The following is a 17,454-nucleotide window of genomic DNA, read 5'->3' on the forward strand; positions in this document are numbered from 1 at the left end:
TTATATTATATTATATTATATTATATTATATTATATTATATTATATTTTAGATTCAGATTCTATAATCTAGTAGAGGAGGCCTGGGAGTTAAAAACTTTCTCCATTTTGTCTTTACTTCCTCGGGGCTTACCACAGTTTGTGGTGTGTTAATAGGTAACTAAGGTTTGATATTTGATGTATTGTGAAGATAGATGTGTATGTTTTCCAGGGAATTGCAATGCGTTAAGGTAATCTACAGATTTCCCTCTATGACGTCAATAACCTCAGCTCTTTAACAAGCACCCATCATTTATTTTAATGGGTTTTTCTGGCTCCATTGGCATCGTCAGCCAACCTGAACTTCATCAGTGTGCCTGTCAAAATCATGCAAGCCGTTGCTAAAATCTAGACACAGGATGTCTTCAACAGCCTTCTAATCAGCCAATCTAATATGTTTATCTGAAAGAAATGAGGCCAGTCTGCCTCCACTTCTTCTAAAGACCGCCATTTCCTTTTCTCCGTTGACAGTCTTTTAGTTGTTATGGACAAGTCACGAGGTTCTGCTCATACCTCATCTGTGTGGTTTTCTTCTGTGTGGTTAAAACTTTTTACAAAACAAGTTTTCCCCGTTAGACTTTTTAAATTTTTTTTTCATTTTTAGAAGTAGTCTATCCCTTCTGAGGAAGTTGTTATGTTTTTGTGTTCTCACCTAGAGCAACTGACACTGGACTTCTGAAATGTGTACATATATTCCTGGCATGTTCATCTTCTGTGCCTGATAGGTCCGTGTCCACTAACGAGCACACAGATGATGGGAGTAATAGGTTTATATTGTAGTCTAATGGTTTTCTAAGATGTGTTTCAGGGATGTCTGGTAACATAGGAGTTTCTTCTCAATACCTGAAGCTAGCCCCTATAATGTAGTAATGGATATCTATTTAGGTTGGTCATATATAGTTTTTAAAGCAAAATACACTCACTGCCATTTTATTAGTGTGGGCACCAGCCATTCTTAATTCCAGTGGGTAAATTTACATTTATTTGGCTTTAGTTTTAGTAATATAAATTCATGACCTTGACTGGACAGTTCTGAAATGAAGAGTTTAGGCTCAGTAATGCCTGCCATATGATCAAAGTCCCGAATTCTAAACTTTGCAATGAAATACCCCTTAAAAATAATATCAAACATTAAACTGCAACACACGCACACACACACACACACAAATATAATATCTTTTGAATATAATATTTTTTAATTTTAATTTTAGTTTTTTACTTATTCACTTCACATCCTACTTACTGCCCCCCTCCTGGTCACCCCCTCCCACAGTCCTTCCCTCATCCCCCCTCCCCTTCTTTTCTGAGCCTGTGGGGGCCCTCCTGGGTATCCCCCACCCCCACTGGCACTTCAAGTCTCTGCGAAGCTTTCTCTCTCACTGAGGCCAGACAAGGCAGCCCAGCTAGTAGAACATATCCCACATACAGGCAACAGCTTTGGGATAGCCCCTGTTCCAGTTGGTTAGTTTTTATAAAGTAGTTTTGAAACACTAAACCATAACGTGTTGGTAAAGGATCTGAGGTAACTAGGTCTTGCTTGACCATAATCTACCCCTGTTCCTAATCTTTTGCAATATGGAGATTTTATGAGTTTCTAATCCATGGTCGGGACTCAGTAGATCTTGGTCATCTTCATCGCACACCTTCTCTTCCTTGTTCTAGATTAAACACTAGGACGAACATCCTCACTGGCTTGCCTAGGAAGGTGCTGTGAACAGGAACTGGGGAAGGTTTAGGAGAGTCTGTGGTAAGGAACCACAGAAGCCTGGGGAGTAACACTGTTATATAACTTGCCCAAATTGCTCTGCAGATCAGCTGACAGGGCTTGGTATAGGTTATCCATAAAACAGAATTACAAGGCAGCTTCCAAACCCAGATCTGGCACAGCCATCATAGTCACAGCATACACAGACTCCACAGGCTTAGGAGTGTTGGGGTTTCGGTTAGCTCAGGCATGTTATAAATCTGTGCAAGTGGAAAAAAAACAAAAAATGATGTCTCTCTGGCTGGCCCCCTGAATAACTGTCCCTGAGAGGCCTAGGAAAGCTAAGCTTCCCTTGAAAAAATCCTTAATCATCTCTCTCAAATATGAGTTTTCCATGCAGCTGCACGGATGAGGACCTAGGGAGAGACCGAGGAGAACAGATCATTCCTAGACACTTCCTGGCCCTAGGGATACAGTGTTGAATGAATAGCTACAATGTGTCTCCCACATGCCTGCTAAAATGCTTATAGTTTCCCAGGCTTTGTCTGTGCCCCAGACTTTATGAACGTTTTACCAGGGAATTGGATAGAAACAAAGAAGGCAAGTGTAGCATTTTTTCTGGTTCTTGGGTTAAAGTGGGTATGGGGCAGAATTACAGTTTTTAAATGGTTTGTCAGGTAGGGCTGGTCACAGCGAGTTGTCACTTAATACGGATAAGCTTTAAAGGCTGGCCAGATATCAAAAGTAGAGGTGCAAGTCGGGAGACGCTTAGGTTGGCAAGCGTCTCATAGGAAAAGACGTTTATGGATTTTGTTGGATTTCAAGAAAGCTGTGAGTCACCCGGATGCCGTGGCCGCATTAAAGAAGAAACCAGAAAGGGGCAGAGAGTATCCCGTGTTTTGTGGTGAGTGTGATACATTAGAGCACATCACCAAGGAGGAAAAAAAAAGGGGGGGTAAAGTTAGAAAGATCCAAAGGAAAGAAAGTTAGTCTGATCTGCGGACACCTGGGATTTAGCCCAACCATATGGAAGAGGAATAACAACAACTAATTTACTCTAAGAAAGAAAGCAGATGGGGTGTGTGTGTGTGTGTGTGTGTGCGTGCGCATGCACATGCGTGGGAACATAGTGGCTCGAAAAAAGGGTAAACATTTAAATTTTAAAATAATTAGAGCAGTTCAGGAGTGGAAAGAACCATTTCATTAAATTCTGGGCTTTTCTATCACTAGAACTATTTGAGCCAAGGCCAAGAGAGCATTGCTGTGGCCTTCCAAAGGTTCTCAACACTGAACAAAAGCTCACGATCAGTGGCCATTAAGATCACTCCTGATTCTCATAGTCTATGATTTAAATAACTGTGAATGCCAAGGCCACGCAGGACACCCCCTTGGCCCTGACTCTGGCCAGCTGTGTGACCTTCATCTAAGACATTAACTCTTTTTTTTTTTCCCCAGTTTCTTCATCTGGCTTTAACAAATGCCTCAGTTGTTTCTGGTACATCTGGCTCCTTGTACAGTTTTCAAGTTAGAACATGTGGGAAAAGGAAATTCTGGCCTGCTTGCTACCTGCCGTAAGTCTTCCTGCGGAGGGAAAGCTTCATGGAAGAGCAGGACGGTCCTGAAGGCCACGGAACTGAAACCCCTTAGTATGCTTACTGGCAGGAGAAAGGTAGTTTTGAAGCTGCAGCATGTTCCCTTGAGAACTCCCAACAGGATGCCGATCATGTAACTGGTAATCTGCTTTCTCTCAAGCACCTGTACTGAGTTCAGCTCGGCCTCTGCAAACAACCTAGGAGAAACCGGAGGTCAGGTTACCTCTGCACAGCACAGTCTTTGGCAGACTTCATTCTTTATTTGCTTACTGAGCTGGCGATGGCCTTTTGAGCTTTTCTTGTGATCACCAGAACAGACACTCACAAAGAAACTTACCCTGTGGCATATTTCTTCTCCAAGTTTTTTTTTTTCCCTTCATAAATCAATTTGTTTAATTAGCTTATAAGCTGAAAATCTAACAACAAATTGGCAACATAGATCTGTCTCCCACTATCCAAGAGGGGAATTTAAGATTTCATTTGTCCTAATGGTAAGAGTTCTGTCTCCAGATTCCATTGCTGACTGACTGTGGCTTCTTCCATGGGCCCCTGGTTCCTTATCCCCTTCTTCTCTGTCTGAGGTGAGACTCTTCATCCCCCTCACCATCACATGCTTACTTCCTGACACCCCTTCTATGACAAGCTAATATCATTGGCTCCAAATCCTATTTCCTTCCATCCCCGCCCACCCCCAATATCTTTAGCGATACACTTATCCGTATACAAGTCAGTTTGTTTGGACACAGACATAGAAGGCAGTGGACAGGATATAAACTCTCAACTCCAGTTCCTGACATCAGCTGGGGAAGAAGTAAGAGAAGATGCGCTTCTCGTAAAGCACTGAGAGCTGGACCCTTCGCTCCTCGGCTGGCAGCTCTGGCCATACCCACCCCATCCACATACAGAGTCACAGGTTCTCCCATCTCTGTTTCCGTAGATTGGAAAAGAAAACAGCTGTTAAAAATAAAAGCATGTGAGTCATCTGGAATCTCCACGTGGTAATTACAGTTTCCATCTTGTTCTGTCCAGTCCTCCCCAGTGTGCCGAGCCCACTGTGAGGAGAGCACCACTGTGGGGAGAGCATTTTTTAAGGATAACCTTAATTTTTGTTTTCTAATCCTCTGAGGTTAAACACTGAGTGGGTTGCCAAGCCAAGAAAAATAACAAGAAAGAAGATACCTCAATTTGAAAACTCGATTTGTGTGGGACGGGCCATTTTTCCAGTTTTCCATTTTGAGCAAATTTCTGTGTCGCTGTTGATAAGAGGCGGGTTCTTCGGTAATTTTGAAGGTGCCACCCTAGGCGTGTTTCGTGGTACTCTCATTATGAGGAATGTTTTAGCTCTTGTAGATGCTCTGCCCTAAGCTGTGTTTTCTAAGTGCCTGGTGCTTTGTCATCTAATAAACCTCAAAGGAGGTAATCCGTAATCTGCTAGCTGATCTGATGGTCACCTGCCAAGGCAGACTGGTTCTCTTAAGTTACGCCCAGTCCCCGTAACAACCATTTAACCTCCACTGAACCATTCTGCTGATCTAAAGCTATGATGCCACCTCTCCCTGAAGTGACCCTGCTGCCTGCAGTCTAGTAGCGCCTACACAGACAGATTATAAATTATATAGATTATAGTTATATGTAGATTATAGTTTCTAACAAGAGAGCTATGTGCCCTATTGTAGTGGAGGCCACTTACCCCCTTCATTCCCCTTTCTAGGAATGGATTTCTTTACAATTTGATTAGGTGTGTGTGTGTGTGTGTGTGTGTGTGTGTGTCTGTGTGTCTGTGTGTGTGTGTGTGTCTGTGTGTGTGTGCTGGCCATGAAACTTACCACATTTAGGATCAATGCATGCTCAGTGCACTCTCTACCACACTGAGCTATACTCCCAGAAGTGCCTGATTAGATTTATTTTATAGTTTCAATTACGTTTATTTATCAATTTATTATATGTATATGTGTGGATGTGGACGTGCCATGATGTAGGTCAGAGGACAGCTTGTGGGAGTTGGTTCTTCCCTTTCGCTATGCAGGTCCCAGGGACTGAACTCAGGTCATCGAGCTTGGCGGTGAATACCTTTGCCCTTTAATCCAGTCATTCTCAGCTGTGGCTTGAGACTCCTTCTGCAAACCTCTGTCTCCAAATATAATTACCTTACAGTTCATAACAGAGGCAAAATCACAGTTTTGAAGGTAACAACAAAAATAAGTTTATGGTTGGGGTCAGCACAGCTGTATTAAAGGCTCGCAGCGTTAGGTTGAGAACTACTGCTCTCTAAACCGTCTTACTGGCCCAAGATTATTTTTGAGTTCGTTTTTCACATAAAAACCTCTATAATTCTGTTATCATTTCCTCCCCCAAGAGCTGGTTTTAGCTGGACTGATGACTCATGCCTGTAATTCTAACACTCAGGAGGCTGGGACAAGATTGTGAGTTCTAGGACAGCCTGTCCTAGGTAGTCAGTATGCTGGGCTACAGAGGGAGTCCCTCAGCAAACTAGAAGCTAAAGATGATGACCACAGGCTAGTTTTAGATGTTGGGGAGGGAGACACATAATGGTCTGGGGTTTTTTGTTTTTTGTTTGGTTTGGTTTGGGTTTGGGTGGTTTTTTGCGGGGGAGGGTTTCAAGACAGGGTCTTTCTGTATAACAGGCCTGGCTGTCCTAGAACTTGCTTTGTAGATCAGGCTGACCTGGAACTCACAGAGACCTGCTTGCCTCTAACTCCTAAGTGCTGGAATTAAAGGTGTGTGCCACTACTACCTGGCAGGAAGACACATAGTATGACTTTTGGAATTCCAGGCAGGTTATTCAGACCCAACTGCCTTCTCCATACCTTAAATCCCACCACTAAACAGTCATTCCTTTCTGGTGATGTATTATCTCTCAGATGCAGAGACAAACTCATCAAGGTAGGATGAGGAGTCAGATGCCTACCCAGTTCTCGGCGGGACCCTCCACCCACTATCTGTGTGACCTTAGGCAGTTAATTCTGCTCTCTCTGCCTTGTCAGACTGTTATCTCATCTGTCAGATAAGGTGATAACAATACTTTCCTCTAGGATTTTTGTCAGTTCTCAATGAAATGGGTGATGTACTTAAATAAATAGTATCTTGCTATGTACCAGCTATTACCATTTTCCTATGCATAAATTAGCAGACTATGTAGACAGACTATACTTTTGACAGAAAGGACTGACATCAGCTCACAAAGAAACTGGACTTCAGTTTGGGTTCAGATGTATCACAACAGAGAACTCATAGGAGAGGCTTCTTATTGGTGGCATGCAGTCACTGGATACCCAGGGACAGCATTTGAGGTGAAGCAGGGAGGGAGAAAGAGGAGGTGTAGGGGGAGAGAGTGGGGAAGTAATGGTGGTCCTCGCCACTTTGCTCCTTGGGTGATGGAATTATCAGCTTAGAGGGAGAGTAGGCAGTGTAGTAGACACTTAAAAATGAGCTCCTAGTGGACTGGCTGCTTAGTGGTCTGTGTTCTCATACTTTCATGCCTTATAATAATGTTACTTCTTGGCCCCTCATACTTGAAGAACCACAGAAGAATGCAAAATAACATCTCTCTTTATGACATACCCCTTTTCTTTCTTTTAGATTACATGAAGCAGACAACATTTGAAGCCCAAGCCTTTTTAGGAGCTGTGCAGTTCTTCCGGCAAGAGAAGGGTCATTACGGCTCATGGGAAATGATTACTGGGGATGAAGTCCAGGTACTGTGGGGCTCAGAGTTATGGATCCTCTCTCATCTGTGTGGTAGGGGGTCGGTCGGGGCCATTTAATGAAGGGTCTGCAGAAAGTTGCACAAATAGAAGATGGGGTTTCCAAGGCATCTCCCTGAGCTGTCTAAAAGCATCTAGTCAGTGAGCTGGGGGGTTCCTCATATGAAGACCACCAGACCTGGCATTCAGTAGAGCAGTCTGCAGTGCTTCTGTTAGGTCACTAAATCTGTCAAAGCAGAAGTTTACTCACACTGATGAGTGGTTTTTTGTTGGCGTATGAGCCAAAGGCTTCTGTGTTGAGTATGTTTTTACACATCCACACATACTGTATCTGCATATTCCCAACCTGAGAACACTTTAGAATTTCAAACAATTCTTAGTGTCTGATATTCTGCAGAAGTGCCTCCATTTAAAACTTTGAGAAGTTGAAATATTTACAGTACTTTATGCACCAAAGGAAACCCAAAGCATAAGAGACAGAAGCAAACTACCTGACCCAGCAAACAGACAACACATTTAATAGTTAACAGATCTTTACTACAGAGGCCTGTATTAAAATGTTCTTGTGCAGTGTTTTGTAATGTTCAAACCCTACGTGTGTCTTGGCAGTCTCACAGAGTGGGAAGGGCAGGTTGTATGAGGGAACAGGGAGGCACAGAACAGCTAAGTGACTTGGGCAGTCAGTAACTTTATTTCATTTTCTGGGTAGGCTACCTGCTTCATATTTTCCTTCACTTAAAATCTTTATTTTTTAAATTTATTTTTATTTTCTATGTATTGGTGTTTTGCCTGCGTGTGTGTCTATGTGAGAGTGTTAGATCCCCTGGAGCTGGAGTTACTGACAATTGTGTGCTGCCCTGTGGGTGCTGGGAATTGAACTCCGGTCCTCTTGAAGAACAGATAGTACTCTTAACTCCTGAGCCATCTCTCCAGTTCCTCACTTAAAAATCTTCATTGTATGTCAGTTCACATTCATTTACACTGAAAACAAGAATTTAGTAGATCTTTTCTGGGGTTGAGTGGTGTGTGTGTGTGTGTGTGTGTGTGTGTGTGTTTCCTTTTGGCTAACGTGTGCTAAGTGCTACATAAAGTGAAAAGAGCTGAGTGACTTTTTTTATAGTGCTCTCTTAGTAGTAACGGCTCACACAAGTATGACGAGCCTTCGTGGTGACGGTTGTTTTAGGCAGAGGTCCAGGCAGAGCAGTGTCTCAGAATAACTTTCCTGGCAGGCTGTTAAGGTGAAAATATTTGTATGCATGGTAAAAGCATCAACACATTTTCTACTTGTCAATATGAGCTACGAGCACTATCAGATGAACTCGTGAGAAAAGACAATCTGCAGAAATGTCAAGTAGCTGCAGGTACGAGCTGTAGTTATTTGCCTTTAAATTAGCCAGGTGGGTGAGAACAGCTCATGCTTCCCATGCTGCTTCCTTCTAAGACCAGAGGAATGTTCTTTCCACATTTAAGGTCTTGTCTATTCCTTCTAGACTGGTCTTCATTCAAAATATCTTGAAAGTGACCCTCTAAACAGACACACTCACTTACAGTGCTTCAGCAGCACAGGGGCCCAGGGCCAAGGGTCCAGTCAGACATGAGGACTGCCTTTGGAAGGGACATCCTTCCTCAGCCTTACCCCTTCTACAGCTTCCAGTCTGAGAGGAAGCACAGTGGTGTGCCCTTGGGGCATGGTGGTGTGACATCAGTGAGTGTGTTCTGTTGGTTTGGGTTTTGTTGTTATTTGGGGGACAGGGTCTCAGTGTATAGCTCAGGCTAGCCTTAAGGTCTTGCCCTACCTCCCTCTGTTTCCTTAGTCATACACAAGGCACGCAGCACCATACCCTGCTTTGTTTCTTCATTTTGACCAATCTGAAGACATGTTTGGTTTCTTCTATGTGTGATGAAATTTTCATCTTTACTTCCAAGTAGTTAAAATTTATTTATCTGATTAGCTACTTTCCTTCAAAAGGCCCACAGGTTTCTCTTTTGCTTATCTAAGTGGCCAGGACAGGTCACACCAGAGTGAGTGGGAAAGGGTCAAAGTGGTGTCAGGATGGGAGGAAGCTGAAGTTAGAGGATGAGACAGAGGGTGTTGGTGTGAGATGGCACTGTACCCTCGGTTCTGCCAGCCGCAGGCCTCTTCCCAACCCCAACCCCCCTTGTAGCCTCTCTTACCCCCTCTTTCTTTTTTTCCCAGACATATTTTCTTTTCAAGTCCCCAAGCTGTAAAATAGAAGCAAATTTCTTGGAACATCATGTGGGAAAGAGCAGAGGCAAACTGCAAGCCCACCCAGATGGAATGTTGGTTTTCTTTGGCCTTTGTGTATAACATTTGGGTCTTCTCACATCAATTCACACTCAAGCTCAAAACCAATCCAGTCTCTGCAGCAGGACAAAGGAGAATAGCTGTGATCCTTGACTTCAAGGCTTTTCAACCACAACAGCATTTCCCATTGTGCTTTGCTTTCTCCGTCCCTCTTAGCTCTGTCTCCTCATGCCATACTTGATAAGTCTTGGGCATAGATTCCAACAGGAACTCACTCACCTGGTCAGGATGTGGCTTAGGGACCATTAATTACTTACTGAATCAAATGGCTGAACCTGCTGATTTCCACTATGTTTGCATACATCAAGTTTCTTATGAAATCCCCAGAAAATGGTCATCTTATAAGATCACCTCTTAATGGTCCACAGAGAGTGTTTCAGAAAGGAAACACAAGTCCATCAGCGAGTTTTCAAGGCCTGTGGAAGTCTTGCCTCTGTCATCTTCATCACTTGAGGTAGATCCACATTGCAGCAGATGGGAGCTCTTCAGGCTGTACTGAGCCTAGCAGCTCCTTTCCCAGGAGCCCAGGGACCAGGGGACCAGCCTGCTTGTCCTTTCCAGCCTCAGAGCACTCCTGTTCAGTCCAGCTAGAGCGTCACACCCTGCCATAACAGAGCCCTGGAGAAAGGCCAAGGCCATTGAGCTTGTGAGGGTTTCCACGGACTTGTGGCTGACCAGTGAGCTCAGAGAAAACATCCTTATTGCTCAAAGTGTAATTTGAACTTTTATGAGAAGGAGGAGGTCACTGTTTTGGATAAATATGACTTCAGCTTCACAGACCAAATGTCTCTGGTGACAGTCTGCTCTGCTGCCTGTTGACATTCTCAACAGTGGCCTTGCCTTGTTGCAGACCTCAGCTGCAGCCCGCTGTTGCTGCTGAGCTGTGATCCTGAGAAGACTCCAGGTTCAGTGAATCAGAGCAGCAGAGCTACCCCACTTCAGGGCTGAGAGCAGAGAAGGAAGGGTGGGGGACGTTATGTGGGGACGTGAGGACTACTGCTCAGATGCAAGGGAACATGAGCATTGACAAGCACAAAGTTTTAAAATAGATTTGGGAGTGCCCTACAAAGCATTCTGAAAAACTTTTGATGTCCCCTTAATTCTGCTTAGCCTACAAATGTTGTGTTGTTTGATAGTATTTGGTGCTAATTTATCTTCATATTGTTTGCCTAGCAGGGTCCAGGTTTCTTAATGATAGTTTTCATAGACAGTCAGGATATTCCAGCCAGTGCATGGGTAACTAACAACCTTATAGCCCCCTTCTTCAGTGCATGATTGCAGGAGAAAGCTGCTGGAAAACACAATATTGTCTTCATTCCATCAACAGGGAATGTTTAAAGTAAAGGCTGACGCTTCGCAGTTGGCTTGCTATTGACATTTTCACCAGCTGACTTTGGCTTTCAGGAATTATCCATCTGATGCTCTATAGCTGAGAAAAGGAGTCACTTGCTCTCTTAAGGAACTCTGTCTCCATGACAGTGCTGGAAAGTTGGCACACCAGGAGCCATCTTTGGGGGGGTCAGGTTCTAACAGGTCTCAAGGTTTAATGACATTAAATACAAAAAACTGAGAGACAAGAACATAAAACATACTTTGGGCTTTTTAAAACAATGCCATAGGCATTTGCCCAGGTGGCTGTGTGTCCCTGGAAGGAAGTTCCTTCTCCTGGGAGCCAAGAGATAGCCCTCTTAAAGTATAAGGCAAAAACAGTTCTCCCACAGCATTCCAGCCTGGGGGATGCTGATTAATGACATATGTCCCTCCCCTTTAAAACACAATGAGACAATGAAATGTTCTGTTGCTTAACAACACAAGTGTAAAAACACATAACACAATTCTGCAGCTTTGTCTTGGTTGTGTTTTGTTTATGAGACAGGAGCTCACACTGACCTGGGGATGCTTGATCCCCCCCTGATTCTTTTTTTTTTTTTTTCGAGACAGTGTTTCTCTGTGTGTAGTCCTGGCTGTCCTGGAACTCACTCGGTAGACCAGGCTAGCCTCGAACTCTTGAACTCAGAGATCCGCCTGCCTCTGCCTCCCAAGTGCTGGGATTAAAGGTGTGTGCCACCACCACCCGGCTTGATCCCCCTGATTCAACCTCTTAAGTATTGGGATTGTAGGCAGGTCATCCAGCAAAATTTTGCATTTTTATAAAACTTGTTTTAAGAATAATATTTCAAAGTAGGCAGTCACCTAACCCCCTCTCTCCCCTCCCCTCTCTCTTTCTCCCTCCCTCCCTTCCTCCTACCTTCTCTCTCTCTCTACTCTCCTCTCCCTTCCTCCTTCTCTCCTTCCTTCCCTCCCCCACACCACCAACAGTACCTTCAGCTTTCTGTCTGGTTTGTTTTGACATCTCTGTTTCCTCTCCTTCCAGCATCTCCTTGGCCCTTTGGTACCTTCTCTTCCTTCTTTACAGGGCCCCTGTTAAATTTGGTGTCTTTGGAGGAGGTTTAGCCAACCACCCTGAAGAGCTTCTTCCAGCTTGCCTATCACCTTGGCTTTATCTCCCATAACACGGCCTCCAGCCCTTCTCTTGGGCACAGTAGCAATGATGGAAGACACGAGTGCCAGAGCAGGCAGTACACCGAGGGCTTAGAGTGCTCTGATAGTTTCTCTAATCTCTTTACTTTATTGCTCCATCCTTTTTGCAAACATCAGAGGATGGAAAGCCTGTTTGAGAGTACTTGGAGTAAAGAGAATGAGACATTCGGAGGCTTGACAAAGAACAGTGGCCTAGGGCCACAGACCAGGCTCGAGCCATCATGTCCAAACTTGATACTACTGTTTAGGATGCCGTATCTGCCACTGAAAGCCCCCTCTCATTCTAAACACAAAGGGTCTTGTTAGTGTGAACATGAAGAACTTCCATTTGAGGAAATCATTCTCGGCAACGGATAAATAGCAGTAGAGAATGTCGGCAGACACATCTGTTCCCTGTGTATGTTGAAGACTATTTATCTCTGAGATTGTGAACAAAGATTTTATATGGTTATCATATGCACAGCCATGAGTTCCATCCCCAGCGTCAGCATCAAGGTCTCTCATTCCTCATTCCCCCCCCCCCCCGCCTCTGCCTACTTCGGAGCCCATGTAGTCCAGGACAAGGATGCTGTTGTGAGACCTCAAGGTGGCCATCATCCTCTGATGCCCTGCCGGTTTCTCCTTTACTCTGTAGGTCCTGAGTAAGCTGGTGATGGAGGAGCTCCTACCGACCCTCCAGACTGACCTGCTGCCTAAACTGAAGGGGAAGAAGAATGACAGAAAGAGGGCCTGGTTTGGAGTAAGTTACAATGTTGCTTTGCAATTGTGTGTCAAAATGAATGTTCTTATTTCTTTACTTTTTCTTCTTTTTTCCATCCTTCCTTCCTCCCTTCCTCCCTCCCTCCCTCTCTCTCCCTCCCTCTCTCTCCCTCTCTCTTTCTTTTGCATTTGGTTTCGTTTTTAAAATAATTCCTTCCTAGGTAGAAAAATGTCATCTTTGAACCTGCTCAATCTCACTGGCATAAGAACTAATCTAAACAGAGTCTTACTTGCAGTTTGAACATGAGCTCAATCTTGTTTATATGAGAGTCTGTGGTGGGCTAGCCTCCCTCCCTTCTGTAACTCCTTTAGTCATAGATGATGCACCCGTCTGTGTTTCAGCTCCTGGAGGAAGCGTACAATCTGGTTCAGCACCAAGTTTCAGAAGGATTAAGTGCCTTGAAGGAAGAGTGCAGGGCACTGACAAAGGACCTGGAAGGGACCATCCGCTCAGACATGGATCAGATTGTGAACTCAAAGAACTTTTTAACTGGGAAGATCCGAGGTTGGTGGAATGACCCCCTTGCTGCCCCTAATAAATGAACTGTCTACTGAGAGATCCATATACAGAATGTGCTGGGCCTCTGTATCCGTGGGTCTCATATCTGTGGATTCAACTAACCACAGATTGAAATGCAGAAGGGAAAAATATTTGCAATGATCAAATGCAGAATTCTCTGTTATTCCCAAAGCAATACAGTATGGCCACTATGTGCCATCTATATTATCTTTAGTATTATAAGTAAACTAAAGATGTCTTAAGTTACAGGGGTGTATAGTTGGGTGTGTACTGGTTCTATTAAAAGATTGTATCATTTAAAAGCAGTAATATTAGTGTCTCAGGATTTTGGCTTCCTGAGGTGGGGGTTGAGGGATATCTCAGAACCAGTTGCCCTCAGAGAGTATATCCAGCTTCAGAGGAGAATTAAGCTGAGGGATTGAGGGGAGACAGAAGTGGCTGTAGAAGGAATATGCTGTAGGATTAGTAAGGGCCTTTGTTTTACCCTGGATGCTCTGTATACGCCAGGTAGAGGGAACCTTGCGTCCTGCCTTGTGATGTGCCTGTGTATTGTGATGAGGAATGCAGTTTTCTTTGATAGAAAGCCTCTAGTTTTGGCTTAGGTTCAGTAAATATGTATTTGCAGTGACAGGTTAGTGTCTATATTACCAGTCAGGTGTACTTGAGGTGGTCACTGGCTTCTATTTGCCTTAGTCTCCTAATCTGAAGTTGGAAGGGCTGACAAGAGTGTGGTTGGCAAACTGTGGTCCTCAAGCTAGATGTGGCCCTGGTAGATTTTGTAGTTGATGTTGTTTCGAACACAGCCATGCTTACTCATGGGTTCACAGTCTAAGCTTTGTGCTCCCACATCAGAACTGAGGTATTGGAACCTTAAGGACTACAGAGCCACAGATATTTACTCTCTGGCTCTTGACAGAAAATGGGTGGCCCATCCCTACACAGCAGCCTTAGGTGGCCTGGAGGGGTCTTTTGGATATTTTCTGTGGCTCCCTGTTCTAAGTCCTGTACCCAGTGCATGGATGACTCCTACTGTTCCTCATAGAAGAAGGGCATGTAGGCTCCTCAGTGATTATTTCTCAGAATTATTTCTGGATAGCTCAGGTGAATACTCAAACACTGGACATTTGCTAAGCGTGTGCCTTCTGGGCTAGTGGTGGAGCCTGGGCTCCTGAGTTCCTGAGGCTGCCTGTCTACTGGGGGTTGTCTGCCTGGCAGATTATCTTCTGCAATTCACACTTTCTTCGTACTACAGCCCAATATGCTTTGGAGCTCTTAGGATGGGTCTCACTGAGAGGTCAGGAGAGGCATGGCTATGCACATGTGTGCTAAGAGACATGCACATGTGTGGTGTCTGTGGGCCTGCCTGTTTCTGCGATGCCTCCAAAGCCAGACACAGATCAACATCAGTGTGATTTCTGTTTGATATGGTCTAGCTTCATAACCCCTCTAGGGTGAGTGTCATAATTCTGTGTTTACCTAAAACTGCCAACATTCTGCTCTCTCAGACCCACGTGGGCCTAACTACCCAGGCTGAAAGCAGACCGGTCTCTTTTACCTACTGCCCTGTGGCTCCTAGACTAGTAGGTGTTCCATAAAGGAGATCTTGCAAGGAAGTAATGGGCAAATCTTCTTAAAAGCGAAGAATCAGGCAGGTACAGTGAACTCACTGGTTATCTTTAGCACTCGGGAGGCCATGGTCAGGATAGTTGGTTCCAGGCTAGCGTGGGCTGGAAAAATAATATGACATTAGAAAGAAAAAGAGAGGAAGAGAAGGGAGGGAAGATGGAAGAAAGGCAGAGAGGAAGGAAACATAGACACATTTTGACTGGGCCTCTGGTTCTCCATCTTTAAAACAAAGAAGAAAGCCAGCTACATTGATAAAGGGTGTCAGATTTGGGGAGCATTAATTAGTTGTTGTAGTCAGGTTCTATTGCTGAGAAGAGACACCATGATCATGGCATGATTACCCTTATAAAAGAAATTGGGGGACTTGCTTACAGTTTCAGAGGTTTTGTCCATTACCATCACGGAGCATGGTGGCACACATGGTGCTGGAGAAGTAGCTGAAAGGTCTACATCCAGATCTGCAGGTGACAGGGAGAGAGTGACACTAGGCCCGGCTGGAGCTTTTGAAACTTCAAAGCCACTCCCATGATGCACCTCCTCCAGCAAGGCCACACCTACCCCAACAAGGCCACACCTCCTAGTCCTTCTCAAGTAGTGCTACTCCCTGATGACTAAGCATTAAAATACATGAGCCTCTGGAGGCCGTTCTTATCTAAACCATCACAGTCCTCAGCTCTCCTACCCATTGGCACTTGGGAGTGAGGCCATTACACATCAGTTCTGTTCTACAATTCTCTGTTAAGTAAGAACTTACTCTGCGCATGCTCAGTGAAAGGACCGAAAGGCTTCAGGTCCACACGCTTTTACACACAGAAGACATGAAGCAGTTTGTAGATACCAAGACAGAAGGAAAATATGATGAATGCTCTCAGAGAAACCAGAACAAAGAGGACAAGTTCAGAAAACTACGGGGCCTCTTAAGGAGGGTAGTTAGATTAGGTGATTAGAAAGTGCCAGAAAGCCTGCAGTCCTGTGCTTCTTGTGTGACACAGCCATCCTAAGCACCCGGAAAATGTCGAACTTGTTTCCTCCTCACAGTAACCCCCGAAATAATTACTTCTCTGATCTCCATTTTAGAGACAACAAAACCGAGGCCATGGTTAAGGGGCATCCTGACACCCGGAGGCTAGCGAGCAGGAGGCTCTGACCCAGCTGCGTCAGCCTCAGCCTTCTAGGCTTCTCAAAAGCTGCCACCTGTCAGCGAGGCTCTTTAGTTAGTGTCCCAGCCTCCATAGTCATCATGGCCCCATCCCTGTGTATTCTGTGTATTTGAAAGAGGGCACAGTGCGTGTATGTGGGGTGCCAATCTTACTCAGGAAGGAAACACCTGCAGTTCAGGAAGTCTAGTGGTGGGGCTCATTAGGCTGTCCCAAGTATGTGACAATGGAACTGGATCCTGAAGGCACAATGAAAAGGATGTTTGCAAGCAGAAGTGGAGGGAGGCAGGCCCAGGTGAAAGGACACTGGATGACTGGGTTGACTGGGGTGGGGGTGGGGCACGGAGCCCTCTGCCATCAATAGCAGGTAGGGAAAGCCGAGGGGAGGAGCATGGGCCCGTCTGCCCGGCTTGCAAACAGCATGCCAAGCACTGCCAGATCGTTGGCGTGCGTTACCAGTGCTCGGAATCATTCTGAAACTCCAATTAGATGCTTTTCAAACAGTTCCTCTCACAAAGTTAATTAACTGACAGCTCATTTTCTTGGCAAGCACTTTTGCAGTTTGGTTTCAGACAAATCCTCTTTTTAAAATTTTTACAAAACTCAAAATGTTTCCTTTTTGAGTCTGTCATCAAAGGGGTCTTTTATTTATTCTTTGACTATTTTCATATACGAACACAATATATCTTGATTATATCCATTCTCAACTCCCCCCTTTCACTCACCCATATCATCCCCCTCCCTCTACCTTCATCTTCATTACCCCCCCTCCTTCATCTCCCTCCTTCTGAGTAAACCACTGGGTCTAATTAGTGCTACCTGCTAGAATGTTGAGTGATCTTTATGTGGGTCTTCTTAAAAAAAAAAAAACCCACCATTTATTTGTGAGTGTGTTCGTGTGTGTATGTGTGTGCATGTGTGTGTGTTTGCACACGAGTGTACACACTTCACATGTGTGGAGGTCAAAGAGCATCTTTTAGGAGTCAGCTCACTCCTTCTGCCATGTGAGTGCTAGGGATCAAACTCAGATCATCCTCTTGGCTTGGCAGGAAATGCCTTCACTCACTGAACTATCTTGCTGGCCTCTGTACGGATCTTGAGCCAGTAACCATAGCACCGTGGGTTCATGGATGCCACGCCGTGTCCAGAGTAACTTAAGCACAGTTCTGGACCACAATCGTGCCTTGACATTAGCCTTGACTTTGGGACAGTTGTCTGATGCGACCAGTTTCTCTTTTTCCGTATGTAACGTGGAAGAGTTGAACATCTGGGGCCGTCTGTGATAATGGGGCAGAGCAGTGTGACACACAGAGCTTCAGCAAATGGGTCTTCCCGCTCCGTGCAGTATGCTCAGCTCTGCCGCCGTATCACAGCTAGACTGAAAGTGAGCAGCAAGCTGAGTGAAACTCGGCCATTTGCCCGAATCTGTATTTGAGTTTTTAAAGGGTCTCTGGCGGTAGAAAGTG

At 44.8% G+C, this 17,454-nt stretch overlaps 1 protein-coding gene across 1 annotated transcript in view; it reads left to right on the plus strand.

Annotated features, from left to right (window-relative positions):
- The window catches only part of Fam129a (family with sequence similarity 129 member A), a 152,563-nt gene that overhangs the window by 111,988 nt on the left and 23,121 nt on the right, over positions 1-17,454 (plus strand). The window contains exons 6-8 of the mRNA XM_028775757.1: positions 6,935-7,050; positions 12,561-12,665; positions 13,028-13,190. Coding sequence (XP_028631590.1) covers positions 6,935-7,050; positions 12,561-12,665; positions 13,028-13,190 — 384 coding nt within the window. The remainder of the gene's footprint in view (positions 1-6,934; positions 7,051-12,560; positions 12,666-13,027; positions 13,191-17,454) is intronic.

This window comes from Grammomys surdaster, unplaced genomic scaffold (assembly GCF_004785775.1).
Source record: "Grammomys surdaster isolate TR1022 unplaced genomic scaffold, NIH_TR_1.0 259, whole genome shotgun sequence".
Taxonomy (NCBI): domain Eukaryota; kingdom Metazoa; phylum Chordata; class Mammalia; order Rodentia; family Muridae; genus Grammomys; species Grammomys surdaster.